This window comes from Rhinolophus sinicus, chromosome X (genome assembly GCF_036562045.2).
Source record: "Rhinolophus sinicus isolate RSC01 chromosome X, ASM3656204v1, whole genome shotgun sequence".
In the NCBI taxonomy this organism is placed as follows: Eukaryota; Metazoa; Chordata; class Mammalia; order Chiroptera; family Rhinolophidae; genus Rhinolophus; species Rhinolophus sinicus.
In genome coordinates, this window is record NC_133768.1 from 18,537,514 (window position 1) to 18,555,997 (window position 18,484).

The window sequence follows — 18,484 nt, forward strand, 5'->3', positions numbered from 1 at the left end:
TTTGCTTGAGGAAGACGAATAAAAACTGTTTTTAATGTCTTGTGACCTGGAAATATTTAATGTAAGTATAACAGTCCTTGTATTTATGTTTTTCCTCTAAAGCTGAAGGGAAGATGGCATAACATAAATAAAACAAATACCATCTCAACATGCTATTTCGGGGGGGTCCCCAACATTACCCACACATTTGGCAATTTGCTAAAATGATTCATAGGACTCAGCACATAGTTGTACTCATGGGTTAGGTTTATTACAGCAAAGGATACAAGACAAGACCAGCAAGGGAAAAAACATAAGCGGAGTCTGGAGAAATCCATGCACAAGCCTTGTAGGCTCTTTCCCTCCTAGCTTAGGAGCGGACACCTTCACATTATGTTCATTTCCCCAGTAGAAAAAAATGCAGCCACATGTGAGCAATACTTCTGCCTAGAGAAGACCATTAGAGACTCAGCACCCAGGGTTTTTACTGGTGGCTGGTCACATAGGCAGCCCCTGCCTAACAACTACCAAAATGCCCAATTCCCAGGCATAAATCAGGTGTTTGCCACAAATTACTAAATCATTTGCACAAACAATCTATGTGACCTGCTATGTAAACTCTCTTCTGCACAGAGGCCACGGCACTCACTCAAGTTCTAATGTGACGTTTACTTAAGGAAACATTTAAAGTTGGTGTCTGGTAACATTGTGAATTTGTCATTATTTCAGTGGGTTGAAGTTTATCCTATCTATGAATAAAAAATATGTATATTACAACAGTAAATATTATATGGTGGCATATCTAACCTACTAAGAGATTTCTAAAGGACAGTGGCATATCTTATTATGCAAATGAACATTAATTTTAAATTAAACATATCTATTCATCAAAGCAGGACCTGCAGCATCTCAACTGGTACTACTCTTAGCCAGGTGTTTAAATTCCTATTCATACTGGAAACTAATAAGACATTAAATCTTGTCTACAGGCAGTAACATTAAGGAATGAGCTACAGCCCAACTCTGGACTTACTCTTGCTGGACTTGCTGGGGACAGAAGGTGTTTCAAGGGGAAAAAAGTGATCATCACATAAAGAAAGCGTGAGTTAGGTCCTAACTCAGTAAAAGCAAAATCATCCATCCAAAGCCAATATCCCATTTTACCAGGCCTGTTTCCTCTGATTACTTTCCTTCCTTCTCTAAAAAAGTTAGTGTATACAAAAAAACGTAAATCCGTTGCCTAGATACATTATATTCGTGTTTTAGATAAATATCCTTGGGTGCTTCTTCGCACAAGACCAATATTGCAATCACGATCATATATAGTTAATCTGTATGTTATAATGCTGCTGCCCTGTAATTATTCTGATTGTTTTGTGTACTTGCTTTGTCTTCACATCTGAATTGTAAACTGTATTTCTCCCCCTTGCCCACCATAACAGAATATCTACACTATGCACTCAATGGGTGCTTAATAAATCTAAAGGGGAAAAGTCACAAAGATTGAAGGCCTTTACAGAGCACTGAGCCCAACTTCCTCTGTTTTTCAGATTTGGAAGTCAGAAACAGGGACACATACTCTCAGGTTGGCGGCAATCAAACAAATTCAATGCCTATGGGTACCCTCGAAGGCTCGACTAAAACCAAATTGTAACGCAATTTGGAACTTTAAAGAATTCACTCAGCACACATTTTGCAATGTACACATCAGTGCATTAGGTCGGCACCATGGCTACACCAAGTAGAAAGATATCTGTCCTGGCCTCAGGAGATTATCATCTACTAGAGATCACGTGTCAGCTAACAAGGGTAGAACATGTATGAGGCCTTAAGAAATCTAGAAGGTGATCCAGGCGTCAGAGAGAAAAGTTTTTCATGTCTGGAAATTCAGTTCTTCAGAAATGTAAGAGTCGTGGTGAATTCAACAGGAGTACAAACAAGGTAAAGATGTTTTGCAAGGGTGCAAGCTTTTCCTAAATCTCACATCGGCCTAGAAAGGAGTAACAAGAACAGAAGGTGTCCCAAGGGGAAAACAGCAATCACACAAAGAAATCTGTTACTATTAACTTAAGCATCTTTAGGTCAAAAGGAGCACAAAGAGCCAGTAACACAAAGTGAGGAGTGGAAAATACTGCCACAGTTGCCTGGTAGGATAGTGGGGAGGTGCAGAAAGGACACACATTTTCCTCCACACACTCACCTAGAGAGGCAAGTGGGGTGCATGAAGCAGGGAAGGCCCTGGGAGCACCACAGCCACTTCCGGTTCTGAAGCGTCGATGGCGATGTGAGGCTAACAAGGCACTAAGAAGCCTCTGCTTTTCTTCCTGGAAACAACCAGACTTCCAATCCCAGGGAACATGCTGCCCAAAAGATCACAGCCTCCCTCTTGAGCAAGTGAGGGTTTCCTTCCTGATGGAGGATTCAGAAAATGAATCAGAGGTATGATCCCCCAAATGCCAGAGATACAAAGACACACTGTAACCTAAAACTTTTTGAAATGAGGAGAAACATATCATATTGCATTCATTAGAGGAGGGGCCCCATTTGACACATGGAACCAAAGTTTACAAAGTAAATTAGACTTCATATTAAGTTCCTTGCTTTTCTTAGAATTTTTAAAAATATGTTTGTTATTTGTATTTGCGTCAGTGTGATATGGGCACAGGGTTTCAAGAGTCAACCAGTTTCACTAAGTCTACTGCAAAAAACAAACAAGTCCCATTGTTTCCCTCTTCCCTTTCACACCTTGAGAGCTAATGCCATCTTCAGAATCCCCTTCCTCTTCTCTTCCTGGGCTTTCAGGAGGAAGTGATGTACTATCTGACACTATCATTACCCAAAGGCCATTTTCTCATCATTTAGAAGAGACATGGAAGATAAACTGGATGGCTGATATTTAAAAGCTGATTATTTTCCCTGTCGTGAATAAAACATTTAAAATTATTCCTCCAACCACACACGAATTTGGGGTTACTAACAAAATCCCAGTACTGCACCATCTAAGCATTGGAGGGATTCACTGGGTCTTCACTTTTGAGTGTGGGGAACAGTCTTTGAATCCTGTATTTCTCTCCATGTTTGCCTTTTACTTTTTCTCCCATCTGTCCTGTCCACTCCTAACACAGGCCAGCACTGAAGGGAGAGTCCTCCAAGGTGTACCTGAGAGAACAGAGTTTACAGACTAACTGCGAATACTGAGTATGGAGACTATTCCACAGGTGGGAGGCAGGCAGGGAGAAGAGTCACTTCGTTCGCTATTCTTTTGCCTTCCAGAGCCATAGCTAAAGGCCAACAACAAAGCTTTAGAGTGGATGGAGAAGACAAAGGCTTTGAAATGTGAAATACAGACGGCTCATTCAGCACTGCTAAGTGAACAAAATGTGAAATAGCGAAATGCTTGCCTTAGAAAAACAAACTTTTTCTCCACCCAGAAATCTACTTGCTATCATTTCATAAACATAAATAAGCTTGAACTTCGGTCATGTCTGGAGTTTGACCTAATTGTACCTTTAGAATTATGTGCTGGCTAATTACTGATTTGAAATTTGAACCTATCAGAAGAGAAACAAAACATCAGACAGGAGGAACACAGGGTGAAAACCAAAACCTCAAGCAAGTTTCTTTCAACCAGGAGTGAACAAAGCCATTATTCCAAATACTTACCTTTAATTACAATTAAACCTTGGATGAGAGTTTAGTATATTTGTAGTATATTGCTGGTCCCTCTGACAGTGGTTCTTGCATTAGACTGGAAGGTGCACTGAATTAAAAAATGAAAACTTTTACACTCAGGGTAAATCCTTCAGCTTACATAATGAGCATGAATACTGCTAGTTACAAAGAAATGTTTCTCTAAATACCAAGCCTTCTGCAAAAGATCAGTGCAAAGTGCATTCAATAAAACAGGACAATGAGGAGAACAGAATCTGTCTCTTTTCTTGCTGAATTCAAGGATTCTGAATTTTTACCTTTAAAGTAATCAACATCAGTAATATTCACTACATGGCCTAATGTTAACTGTCATTGATCTGATAGTTAACCACAAGCAAGACTGTTTTCCCATATTTTTAATTTTCTTAGGCCATTTGGATATCACGTCATTGATCCATCAGGGAAGTGCTTTGCATTCCATGGGCCACTACTGGGCTCGGGTCCAGCACAGCACTAACGACAAAAACTGTGGACCCAGTGGCCGAGGCACCTGCTACTCCACTTCCCAGGTGGGGGGTCCCTCAGCTGGCCTTGGTTCTTCTATTTACCACTACTGTTTTGATTTAGTCCCAAGGGGTGAAACAGGCGAGAAGACTGATGAAAACATTCTTCAGTGCTCCGAGCCCCTTTTTCTCCTCACTGAAGCAACTGCTTTTAAATCTTGATTTTTGACAAAAATGATCTTGGGACTCCAACCAACAACCGCAGTATCACAGAACACAGCACACCACATCTGTCTCTTCGGAGGAGCTGCAATCACTCTGCGTGGCAGAGAACATTCCCTCCAAAGTCCCCAAAGTTATTCAAAAAGAACTATGCTGATTAAGTTACACACAAACTGGGTTGAGACTCACAGTTTTATTATAAGGACAAATAGTCATAAGAAACAATAAAAAGTGTAAATGTTAAGTAGAGAGTATTAGCTCAGGACAGAGGAAAAGCAGTACAAGCATACCAAGGTCAGGAATAAGCCAAGGAAGGAAAGACATAAAATAGCACTTTGGAAAGTATGAAGAGCTAGAGAAAAGCAAGATATTATGATACGTAAATCTTATATTCCCTACAGTTTGGGGTTCATGGAAGGCATGCAAAGAGAGTTAAGTATAAAAAGGCAGCACTGGATACAAACAACTGCAAAAGGAAAAGATTATAGTATAAAGGGCAACTGAATTACCCTGGCTGGGAGGTGAGTCCTCTACTGTCCTAAATACGGGCCAGGTACCACTAGGACCAGACTCTATGATCTCCCCACCCCAACATCCCCCTCGAAGGAGTGAAGATGTCTAAATACTGAATAAAGGGTTAAAAAGGGGAAGTAATAGCTTACAGTCAGAAGGCACTCAAATATCTTTTGATTAATGGTCCCCAGGGAAGGCTGTAGTGTGGGCCATTTCTTCATCTTCTCTAGATCAAGCAATTTCAAGAACGAGGAAACCCGTGGAACCTCTACTTGCTTGAGGTGATGTAGGAAGCCAAGCCAATGGGAAAGGCCTGAAATAATAATAGTATATTTATCATGATATTATAATTTAGGCACAGCTTTAATATATTTAAATGGTAGAGTAACCCAAGTATTTCAGCATAAAAGAAAATAAAAGACTTCTGGGTCACTAGTGGGATTATCCTAGGAACAAATTTGCCTCAGCTCATTAATCCAGTAACAATGCTGGCACCGTTCCTGCCATTTTGAACCTATCAAATGTATTTAACACTAACATGTGCATGTTCTGTTTATGTATTGCTATCTTACCAACTGCTATCAATTCTGGAAGACCAACAATCAGGAATTAAGTTGATGCTATATTATTATAAGATGACTGTTAATTTCCAAATCTGAGTGAAATTTGGAAATTCTCATTTCTCTTTCACATACTGTTGTCCCACCATCTCTCCTGGTTGGCTGACAAATCAAAAGAGGCTCCTACTGTTCCCGGGAATATGGAGTTCAATGAGCTGTGCATTCAGGGGCCACAAAGGCGAATACAAGGCCTATATACAGAGAAGCCACACACACAACCACACAGCATTCCTCCACTGGCAGAGGACAGAGCCTACTTAATTATGCCTCTCCCACTGGCATTCAAGAGCTGGATGCTCTGTATATGCTGGGAGGCAACAGCACCCAAGGGTGCCCAGTCACTATTTTCTTTTGTATGTCTTCTAATCAGTGTGGGGCAGACTATTACTTACAGGTTGTGTTCCTTGTTCAGGCTATCAAAGCGTCATCTCTCAGTTCCAGAGCCACTCTTCTCAACTCAATACTATTGTGGGGTGCAGACTCTGTAGATTGCCAGCTGATACTGCCCTAAGAAGAAATGGTTTTCACACACACATACACACACACACATACACTCAGAGACACACACAATACACACATACAAGCACACTCAGACATACCACATACGTACTACACACACCCTCCATACATATATACTCAGAGACACATACCACATACACATCACACACATGCATGTGCATGTACTCAGAGACACACACCACACACACACCCCGCACAAGCACCAGATACGCTTAAACTGTACTCTCCATAATATCCACACACAAAAAAGACAACTTTTTTTTTAACTTGGAATTTTAATTGTGTACATAAATAGCAACATAAGAACAAGGAGTTCTAAGGCTTGTACATTATCTCTAGGTGAAAGGATTTCTGATTAGTCCCCTTGTAATATGGCATCACCCAAGATAACAAAGAGGCCTAGTGTAGTTTTTCCTGAAGAAGAAAGCCAGTTTTATTACATTCAATACTGACTTCTCTGCCATTTTGCTGTAGAAATACTGGCTTACTGCATGGAGTTTCCAATGTTTACCTATAACTGAAAGAAAAAGAAAAATATAAGGAAAATGTGCCAGAAAAAATAAAAACAATTCTAAAATTTTACACTTTGAAAATTCTTTAGTTTTAAAGAGAGAAATTGTATCAAATATTTACATTACCATTATATGACCTATGAGACTCATAAGGAGCCAGAGAAAAGTGCAATTGTTCCCACTTTACAGATGGGCCAACTAAAAACCAGGGAGGTATTGTGTTTCATCAATACTACATTCAGATTCTCAACTGGCTGTGCATCTGAGCATAATTAAACAGATGGATGGATGAATAAATAAAAAATGCCTAAATGGCACAGCACATATCATATATCAGCCCTTCTGAAAACCAAACTACTACATTTCTATCCATCTACTGGAGGAGAACGTGATTATATCATTGTCAGTCTGACGTACACCTTTCCTCACATCACCCCATCATTCTTTTCTGGAATGAGGCATACAGCAATTTAAAGACAATTTAAAGCAATTTAAAGACAAACAAGCTCTTTTCCACGTAACTTTTTTCCTAATATGTAATGAATCTACTTAGTAATTAGAGGTTTATAAATATTTTAAGTGACTACTCATTTGATCTTTTAAGAAAAAAACAAAAATTCTTAAATTAAACACGTCAACCACTAGCTTACCTTTTCTGTCTCAGTTTACTAATCTGTTTTGGACTTCTCTAAGAATTCAATAGATTTACTGCATTGTTAAAAATTACAAACTGGAAACAACCTACATTAATTAGGATTCAATAGATCATGGTAGTCCATACTAGTAAATTATTACGCAGCTAAAGGGGGGATGAAAGAGATCTGTAAGTACCAAAAGGGAAAGATGTGCACAATACATTAAGTTAAAAAAACCCAGCAAGTTCATTCATTCATTCAACATAGCTAAACATAGCACTGTCTATGAAGTACTCTTACGAAAAAATTGAACCTAAATCTGATTAAGCCTTCAGATCCAACTATCAGTTTATGGAAAATGTAGGGAAGAGAGAAACCAACAAATAAACAGAATGACATTAAATGGATGTACTCAGCCATGACCACAAGATGGGAAATTCTAAAGGACAAATAAGCCCAGGTTTTCAACAAATAAGTGACAAGGGAAAAATGAGGGAGAAGGAACTATTACAGTTTAAAAGGGACTGAAGAGACCTATCAGTCAAACGCAATGGGCAGATCTTATTTACATCTCTGGCATTTATGTTTGAGGCTGGAAATCAGGCCAGGTGACCCCTTTCAATTCTAAGATTATATGACTCTCTGGGTCTCCAAAAACACGGAGACAACTTGAGAAAGAAAAACTTCAAACCCAGGGCTTTCATGAATTTTAAATAACAGCATCATTTACAATAAATGTAACATTGACATAAAAAAATTACAAAATTCATATTCATTGTGGAAAATTTCAAAATACAGAAAGTTATATAAAAGAAAAATATATAAAAATCATCCATAGTCCTACCATAACAAGATATATACAGAAGTCCCTCTTATTCACAGGGGATATGTCCCAAGACCCCCAACGGATACATTAAACCGTGGATACCGTGTTTCCCTGAAAATAAGACCTAGCCAGACCATCAGCTCTAATGCATCTTTTGGAGCAAAAATTAATATAAGACCCGGTATTATATTATATTATATTATATTATATTATATTATATTATATTATATTATATAACATTACATTATATATTATAAGTAAGTCTTATAGTAAAATAAGACCGGGTCTTATATTAATTTTTGCTCCAAAAGACACGTTAGAGCTGATGGTCCGGCTAGGTCTTATTTTCAGGGAAACACGGTAGTACCGAACCCTATATACACTATGCCTGCTCCTAGACATAAACTTCCTATGAAACAGTTTAATTTATAAATTAGGCACAGTAAGAAATTAACAACAATAACTAATAATAAAATAGAACAATTACAACAATATACTGTAATAAAAGTTATGTGAATGTGGTCTTTCAAGATATCTTATTGTGCTATAGGTACAATATAGAGATGCTGGGCAAAGGGATGACTCACATCCTGGGCGGTACACAGTAGGTCGGTGCAAGATTCCATGGAACTACTCATAACAGCATGCAATTTAAAACTTGTAAATTGTTTATTTCTGGAATTTCCCATTTAACATTTTTGGACCACAGTTGACCATAAGCAACTGAAACCATGGAAAGTGAAGCTGTGGATAAGGGGGTGCTACTTGAATATTTTGTTGTATTTCTTGGTCTTTATCCTCTAAAAATGCATCATACTACCCTTTTTCCCCTCTATTTAATAATTGTGTACATGTTCCCAAGCAATTAAACATTATTGATACATAACATTCCTCTTTATGGATGTACCATGATTACTATATAATTTTTAATACATACACAAAATAATGTTAATATAACTAGTGTTTTGTACTTAGCAGGTATTCGATGAATAAATATTAAACAAATGAAAATAAATAGTGAATTGAGTAAAAGATCAGAAGAAATCAAACTGATTTTCTGACTTCATCTGTTATCATCCTGAATTTCTCCAGTCTCTGGTTATTCAATCTTTAAAGAAAGAATAATTACACCTATGAATTCCCTGTCACTCATGATAATATCTCTATATAATCTTGAGCTTCTCTACAACAGTCATGCATTCAACAAATGTTTACTGAATGACTATTAGATGAATAAAAATGTGCTTACTACAGTGAAGTGTTGTTTGAAAAAAATAAACCTAAGAAATAATGGCATTTTTCAATTGTTCAAAATAGTTTTGTAGACAAATCGCAACTGTCAAGTTCTAGCTTGTCTGAAAAACCCAGGTACATCTCAAGAACAAACACGATTATATATGTCATGGCACTTAAGCCCAGAAATTAAAGATGAAATGAAATATCGTCCTGACTCTTATGTTTCCATATAAAGCTGAAACTTCTATAATTAATTATTTTTAGAATTAATTTAGAATTAATTAAATAAAATTAATTAAAGACAACTCATTTCGGCTGGTGCTAACAATGCTGAAAATAATCAGAGTTTTCCTGTTTTTTACCTGATTAAAACAGGCAGAGCGTGGAGTAGTCTACTTATTTCCAGGTGAATTCTTCACATTTCCTGACTTGTAAAACAGAAAGTAAGAATATTAGTAGTTAGCATAAATGGTGCTGGGAAAACTAGACAGATACATGTGAAAAAATGAAACTGGACCACCTTCTTATTCTATGTACAAGAATAAACTCAAAATGGATTAAAGACTTAAATGTAAGACCTAAAACCATAAAACTCCTAGAAGAAAATATAGGAAGTAAACTTGCAGACATTACTCTTAATAATATCCTTACTGATATATCTCCTCAGGCAAGGGAAACAGAAGGAAAAGTAAACAAATGGGACTACATCAAACTAAAAAGTTTTTGCACAGCAAAGCAAATCATCAACAAAATGAAAAGACAACCTACTGAATGGGAGAAGATATTTGCCAATGAGACATCTGATAAGGGGTTAATATCCAAAATCTATAAAAAACTCATACAACTAAAAACCAAAAAAAACAAATAATCCAATTTTAAAAATGGGCAGAGGACTTGGGTAGGCAGCTCTCCAAAGAGGATATACAGATGCCAATAGACATGAAAAGATGCATCACTAATCATCAGAGAAATGCAAATTAAAACCAGAATGAAATACCACCTCACACTTGTCAGAATGGCTAGCATCAATAAATCAACAAATAACAAGTGTTGGCGAGGATGTGGAGAAAAGGGAACCCTTGTGCACTATTGGTGGGATTGCAAATTGGTGCAGCCACTATGGAAAACAGTATGGAGGTGCCTCAAAAAATTAAAAATAGAACTACCTTACGACTGAACAATTCTACCCCTGGGTATTTATCCAAAGAAATCAAAACACTAATTCGAAAAGATATCTACACTCCTATGTTCACTGCAGCATTATTTACAATAGCCAAGATATGGAAACCAAAATGCCCATCAATAGATGACTGGATAAAGAAGAGGTGGTACATATATAAAATGGAATATTACTCTGCCATAAGAAAGAATGAAATCTTACCATTTGTGACAACATATGAGTAGATGGACCTAGAGGGTATTATGCTAAGTGAAATAAGTCAGACTGAGAAAGACAAATACCATATGATCTCACTTACATGTGGAATCTAAAGAACAAAATAAATGAACATACGAAACAGAAACAGATTCACAGACACACAGAACAAACGAATGGTCACCGTGTTTCCCCGAAAATAAGACCTAGCCGGACAATAAGCTCTAATGCGTCTTTTGGAGCAAAAATTAATATAAGACCGGGTATTATATTATATTATACTATATAAGGCCCGGTCTTATAGTAAAATAAGACCGGGCCTTATATTAATTTTTGCTCCAAAAGATGCATTAGAGCTGATTGTCCGGCTAGGTCTTATTTTCGGGGAAACAGGGAACTAGATGGGAGGGGAGTTAGGGGGGCTGGGTGAGGAAGGTGAAGGGATTAGGAAGTACAAATTGGTAGTTACAAAAGAGTCATGGGGATATAAAGAACAGTACGGGGAATATTGTCAATAATGTTGCAATAACTATGTATAATGTCAGATGGGTACTAGACTTACCGAGGGGAATCACTTCATAAATTATATAAATGTCTAACCACTACGCTGTACACCTGAAACTAATATAAAATAATACTGAATGTCAGCTATGAACAAATAGTCACGGGGATATAAAGTACAGCATACGGAATATAGTCAATAATATTGTAATAACTATGTATGATGTCAGACGGATAATAGACTTATTGGGGTTATCACTTTGTGAAATATATAAAGGTCTAATCATTATGTTGTTTTGTACACCTGAAACGGATTTTTAAAAAAGAATATTAGTACAGTTTAAAAAGAAATAGTGAAACTTCTAAAGAAATAGTGGAACATCTCAAAGTGACAGTCCTCCATATTTGGCGGAATACAAACATTAAGTTTCAGACTCTGGGTGGTGAATGTGATATACAGACAGTGTATTACAGAAATGTACACTTGAAACCCATGTAATTTTACTAACCATTGTCACCGCAATAAATTTTAATTAAAAAACATTAAGTTTTATTATAATGCACAGTGACCCATTTTCTCAGTAAACTTCAGGAATTACTAAGGCTCCTGGAGGGCCCTGCTGTAGAGAGTGACTGAGGCACACAGCAGAGCAGGAAATAAAGCTCCATTAATTCTCACTATACAGATTCAGCCAAACAGCTGATTCTATGAAAAAAAAAATCAAATCAATAGTGAGGTTTCTTTACTAATAATGCCATGGTCATTGTTAAAGGTTTGACACCTATTGGGATACTTCCTGTAGGTACTCTGCTCTGTGCATCATCCACCATAGGGGCCAAATCACAAAACATGTTTACTCTGAAAGAGGTTATAATCAGACCACACCCATTCTGCCTGGCCACCATGTGGGAACATATAATTAGGTCATGTCATCCATGAGAAACGATGTAGGAAAGTTTCTAGTGGGAAAAGTTCATGTGCCAAATGTTTAAGGCCTTACTTTCTTTCCTATATGTTTTTAAGACTTTCATTCTAAAAACACGGCAGTAAGACCTGATGTACGTCAAGAATCTGTGCTCTCGTGAGACGGCAATCTGAAAAACAGTAGGCTGCAGTTAAGCAGGCAATGGGGCTGTGATTCTTGGTCTAAACTCAGTGCAGGTTCTCCTGGTGGCCATCTGTGAGTTATCTATGGGTGAAGGAGGGGCAAAAGTGAGAAAGCAGGAAATGTGACTAACCCTGTAATTTCAGAGCATGGTTTCTAGGCAACTTCAGGCAACTTACTGGAGTGGTTGAGAACTGGTCTCTAAGCATGGGGATCATACATCCTGGCTTGTGCAAATTATACTGGTTATACCCATTGTCCCAGCATAATTAATAGTGCCCCCTTTTGCTCTCTAGAGTATCCTGGTTTGGATGATATGTTCTATGGTCACCTATCCACTTGACCATGGAACATGACCAAGGCCATATGTATTGCTTGATGGATCATCATACAATACCCAGGTCTCCTTATTGCTCTGAACAGAGGTACAGTACCTGTGTGCCTTACTCTAGTCCTCCAGAGCCACACACACACACACACACACACACACACACACACACACACACACACGGAGGGGGGAGGGGAGGGGAGGGGAGGGAGGGGAGGGGAGGGGGGGGGAGGGGAGGGGAGGGAGGGGAGGGGAGGGGAGGGAGGGGGAGGGGAGGGGAGGGAGGGGAGGGGAGGGGAGGGGAGGGAGAGACCAACCGACTCAGAGGCCTTTTTGCTGTTGCTCTTCCAACTTGCCAAGCTCTTTCCTGGAATGAGACCTTTGCAAAATGCATCCCTTGACCTAGAATGAACAACCCCAATTTTTGCCTGGCTAAATGCTATTCATCCTTCAGATCAAGGCTTTTCCCTGTCTACTGCCTTTTGATTTAGATAAGAACCGTTTCTTCATATGCAAAGAAAGCACCCATGAGCTTCCTGATTTGTGTAAATCTTTTACTCACGTCTGAATCCTTCACTAATACATGCTTCATGAGGGCACAGTATCCCTAGAACCTCCTAACACACAGCATTCAAACGTTTATTGAATAAACAAATGGAATGGGGTATAAGAAGCTAGAGACCTGATGAGGATAAAAAAAGTTTAGATATGTAATTAACAAGAGTTAAAAAGAGGCTTATGGAGGTAAGCGAGATAACCATATCCGACAACTGGGTCTGTCATAAAAACTATGTGGTTCTCTAGTTAAATACACTTTAGGTCTGAATTACTTTAACATAATGTTTGCCAAGTAGTTCTAGTTATAGTCTTATATAGTTTATTATCTATACTTGCCAGCATTTCAATCTCAAAAATATAAGATGCTAAATTCATAAGCTTTTTAATGTTTTGGACATGAATAAAGTAAGCACATAAAAACATTCTTCTGGGTGAGGAAAACAACTCTGTTGCTAGGAAAATTTTCTTGTTTGGTTACATATCACTTATAGCATAACAAAACATGACAGTCAAATATCTCACTAAAGAAATATTGAGCCACCCTGTTACAAATCAGATCTCTGTTGGCAGAAACCTCCATGACCTCAGAAAAAACAACATTCTGACTTCAAAAGACAGTTTGTGGTTTAGCACAAGCCAGAAATTATTTTTTTTTTTTTTGCATTTTCAGAAAATAATTTTATTTAAACTATTTTATAACTCAATCAGTCTCCTTATAATCTAATTTTCACATGTATTGGGTTTCATTGTTTTTTTAGTCATTAACACCTTTTATCTAACCCAACATACCTAAAATACTATTATTTCAACATATAATCAATATAAAAATGAGATAGCTTACATTCTTTTTCTTGTTTTAATTAAATTTATTGGTGTGACAATGGTTAGTAAAATTACATAGGTTTCAAGTGTACAATTGTGTATTACATCATCTATATATCACACTGTGTTCACCACCCAGAGTCAGTTCTCCTTCCATCACCATATATTTATGTCTTCTAAATTTGGTGTGAATTTATCCTTATAGCATACCTCAATTTAGACTAGCTACATTTCAAGGACTCAGTAGCTAGTGGCTGCCATCTTGGACTACACAGGGCTAGAGGAATGAGCTCAACAGCACTGTGATCCTCAGTTTTATGTGCCAATTTGGCTAGGCTACAGTAGAAAATTTATTTTCTTACCACGTCCATGAACATGAATGATCATTTCTATTAGCAAAATTGAAACATTTATTTCTAATTAATACACACTGCCATGTTGAAGGGGTATTTCCAGCCAAACCTTTGAGGTATATAGCAGCCCACTGAAATGTCTGAATCCCTCACCAATAGAATTATTTTGATCAGTTACTTCTCCAAAGTGTAGTTCCCTCATTTGTAGAACGGGGATAATAGAACCTGCCTCACAAATTCTTCGTGAGCAAAGAGTTTAGCACCCAGGGTCAACCTCACAGCAAGTGCTCAATAAACATTACCTATGCTATGTGGTAGGTCACTTAACTTTTGGTATAAAGAAATAAAAGGTAAGGATAAATGACCTGTTAAAGACCCCAGTGAAATTCCAGTTCACTAAATGTGTCAGGCAGAATAATGGCCCCCCAAAGAGGTCTGCAACCTAATCATGGAACCTGTGACTGTGTTACTTTACAAGGCAGAGGAGAATTAAAGAGGCATTGGAATTAAGGTTGCTAGTTAGCTGACTTTACAACAAGGAGATTATTTTGGATTATCTGAGTGAGCCCAGTCGAATTGCACAGGTTCCTATAGTCTAAGGAGGAGGCAAAAGACCGGGTCAGACAAATGGGAAGAAAAAAGGACTCAACCTGCAGCAGCTGAATTTGAAGATGGAGGAAGAGGACTATGAGCCAAGGAATGCTGCGGCCTCTAGAAGCTGGGAATAGCCCTCAGCCGTCAGCCAGCAAAACAGATCTTGGTCCTATAAGCGCAAGGAACTGAATTCTGTCAAAAACCTGAATGAGCAGGATTCTCCCCTGGAGCCCCAGAAAGGACTGCAGCCCTACTGACACCTTGATTTAGCACCAGGCTTCTGACCTACAGAGCCTGAGCTAATAAATTTGTATTACTTTCAGCCAGTACATTTATGGTCATTTGTTACGGCAGCAATAAAAAACTAAAACACTGGTAGGAAGGCTCTTGATTAATGGGGATAAACCCTATGGCTCCCTTTTCCATCAGGGGATGTGATCTTCTCAGACAGAAGTGAAAATGTACAGTGTCACGTGATATCTATCATGGCGATTGTGCCAAAGCTTGTCCATTTTATGTGTTTCTCACATGGATAAACTCATTTAATCCTCAAAACAGCCCTCATAAGCTACTACCCCCAATTCCCAGAGCTCTGGAGCAATTTCCCAAGGTTTCCAGGCTTGTAAGGAGGGGCGGTGAGGGCGGAGCCCAGTGTGCTCACTCCAGAGTCCTTGCTGCATGCTGCATGGTCCACCTTTTCTGATATCAAAAGTGCACACCTTTCAAAAAAGGAGATGATCTTTTTCCCCCCTGGATTTCTAACTTTTCATTTTGCTAAGTAATGATGTTAAAAAAAGAAAAAGGAAAATTCATTGCCTGGTACCTTTTTTCTTAGAATTTTAAACAGCAAAAACTAGAAAGCAAAACCAGCACAAATTCAGAACAAATTTAGATTTATAGAAAACCCACCACTTTGTCCTTATTTTTATTTTATTGTGGTAAGAACACTTAATGTGAGATCTACCCTCCTGACCAAGTTTTAAGTCACTACAGACACAGTGTTGCACAACAGATCTCTAGGACATATTCATCTTGTATAACTGACACTTCATACCCAGTGAACACCTCCCCACGTCTCCCTGCCCCAGCCCCTGGCAGCCACCGTTCTGCTCTCAGCTGCTATGACTGACTATTTTAGACTCCTCATGTAAGTGGAATCATGCAGTATTTCTCTTTCTGTGACTGGCTTATTTCAAAGATGATCAGTTTTAAATCATTTAAATCACATAACTTACTTACAGCTAAAGTGGAGTGTGTTTAGGAAGCTAAGGAATGTCAAATGGAGGAAGAGAAAGCAGGGCATATTTACTCAGGGTGGTGACTGCTGCTTCCCTTTCATTTTCCTGCTGAGCCAGCAAGAGCCTGAATACAATTATTAAAAGCTCAGCTTCAGAAGCTTTGCTCAGTGTTCATGTTAGCAACGTGTTTGTGTATTTCTTTGCCATTTAAAGAATTATTAACATTTTTCTTTTTTTAGTTGTGTTGGCCTCTAACAGTCATTCTACATACAATATTTTACATTATTTAATCTTGTTACATTATTTTAACACCTAGTGAAAACTAAACATGACATTTACTGAGACATGCGGCTGTGTTTGGCTAAGTACAGGACAAGAGCCATCTAAGACCCTGAGGCCTGACACCCACAACTGGCCTCCATCTCTGATACTCAGACCTGGGGCTGGGACTATTTTGAAAGGGTATCAAATTAGCAATGGACAATCAATAAATAGTCCTATGCTTTTATTAAGTAACGAGAGTCAGAAAGTGAAAACTGGAATGGAAAAAATTAATAAATCGACTACTTTAAGAACTTCTGATTATCAAAGACACCAAAACTGAAAAGACAAGCCTCAAATTGGGAGAAGACATATGCAAACATTTGACCCAGAGTATTAGTACCTAGGAAAAAATAAATCGTTAAGAGAGGAACAAATGACCCATACAAAAAATGGCAAAGGACATGAACAGGCACTTCAAGAAGAAACCAATAAACCTGTGAAAAGACGCTCAACCTCATTACTAATCAAGTAAATATACATTAAAACAACAATGAAAAATTCTGAGACCATTTGACATACCAGATAGTGAAGAAACTACCACAGATCCAACTTCCACCTGCCAAACTGGGACAATTTGAAGTTTAATAAGGATAAGAATTACAAAGCATTCAAACCCAAATATGTTTAAATCTACAAATTCATAATGATATTTTAAAAAAACCGAATTGATGACCTCCTGAGGATGGGCGAGAACGAATTCATTACTGTAAAAACTGGATAAACAAGAGGAAAAAAAGTATTCACCCTGTCTTTCCTATAACTGGGTAACTAAAGAGTAGATGAGGGCAAGTGGTTCCTTATTAAAGTAGTCCCACTAATATGTGAAAATGAAATGACAGAAGTAAAAAACACCATTTTCCAACCCCTAGTGAACCAAGGGGTTTAGGCATTGGGCGTCAACTGCCACTAACATGAAGAGCAAAGTGAAAACCACACTTACGTGCCTACACAGACCTACAGCCTTGCCAACAGGATCAGACATGAACCTGATTTGGCAGCCTCTGGATGCAGCCGCCAATATTCAGGAAAGGCAGAGAAGAGAGGAACTTGTTCAACTGAGTGCGCCGTAAGTGTGCAATCAGCAAAACCCAAACTGTTGGAAACGTTATAGATCCCACATGCCAGGTTCTTTTAACAGATACATTGTAAGGAAAATAAAAGGATGGAAGGAGAGCCTGTAGATTAAAAGTGACTTAAACAGCAAAAAGAAAAAAAAAAGATTTAAAAGGCATATGAAGTCAGGAATAATAACAGGCAAGACTAAAGTGCCAGGGATAACTACTTGGGTAATAAAGCCATAAAGAAAGACAAGGAAGTTACTACTATAGAAGTCGGGATAGTAGGTCTTTTTGGATGGAGGAAGCGGACTGGATTGGGGTGGGCTACGTGCAGGGGCTTGGGGGGTGGCTGGTCATGTTCTATTTTTTGTCCTAGATGATGGGTACAAGGGTGTTTGCCTTATAATAATTCCCTCAGCTATAAAAATAAAAGTTGTTGAAGGAGAGCACATTATTGGGGCAACTGGGGAAATTTGAATATGGACTGTATATTAGGTAATGTTTATGTAAACAATGAAATGTTAACTTTCCTGAGTATGATAATGGCATTGTGATTATATTAGTGAATATTCACGTTCTTTAGCAATACATGCTGAATCAGATACGGGTGGAAAGCACAATGATATCTACTAGATATCAAATGATTCAGAAAAATAAAATACACGAGAGTGTGAGTGCCCACCCATGTGCAAAATGACAGACAAAGCAAACGTAGCAAAGTGTATATTGGTGAATCTAAGTGAAGGATGTTTTTGTTGTACTATTCCTGCAACTGTTCTGTGGTTTTGAAATTTTGTTCAAAATAAAAATTAGGGAATAAAGTAAACACACATACACACCCCACAGGGAAAATTATTTTAAAACCTGCAAACTGACAAAAATGGAAACAACCACTTTGGAAACCTACGCCGCACCATCTAGTAAAACTGATGTGCAGACCCTATGAACCAGGAATCCGGCCTAGAAAAACTCTTAATAAACCCTGACACACGTACAAAAATGCTCATAGCT

At 38.1% G+C, this 18,484-nt stretch overlaps 1 protein-coding gene across 1 annotated transcript in view; it reads right to left on the reverse strand.

Annotated features, from left to right (window-relative positions):
* Positions 1–6,262: 6,262 nt before the first annotated feature.
* Positions 6,263–18,484, reverse strand: part of APOO (apolipoprotein O) — a 54,007-nt gene continuing 41,785 nt past the window's right edge. Inside the window, exons 8-9 of the mRNA XM_019713813.2 lie at positions 9,579–9,644; positions 6,263–6,524 (exon numbers count right to left, since the gene is read on the reverse strand). Of these exons, the coding sequence (XP_019569372.1) occupies positions 9,609–9,644 (36 nt within the window). The 3' untranslated portion in view covers positions 6,263–6,524; positions 9,579–9,608. The remainder of the gene's footprint in view (positions 6,525–9,578; positions 9,645–18,484) is intronic.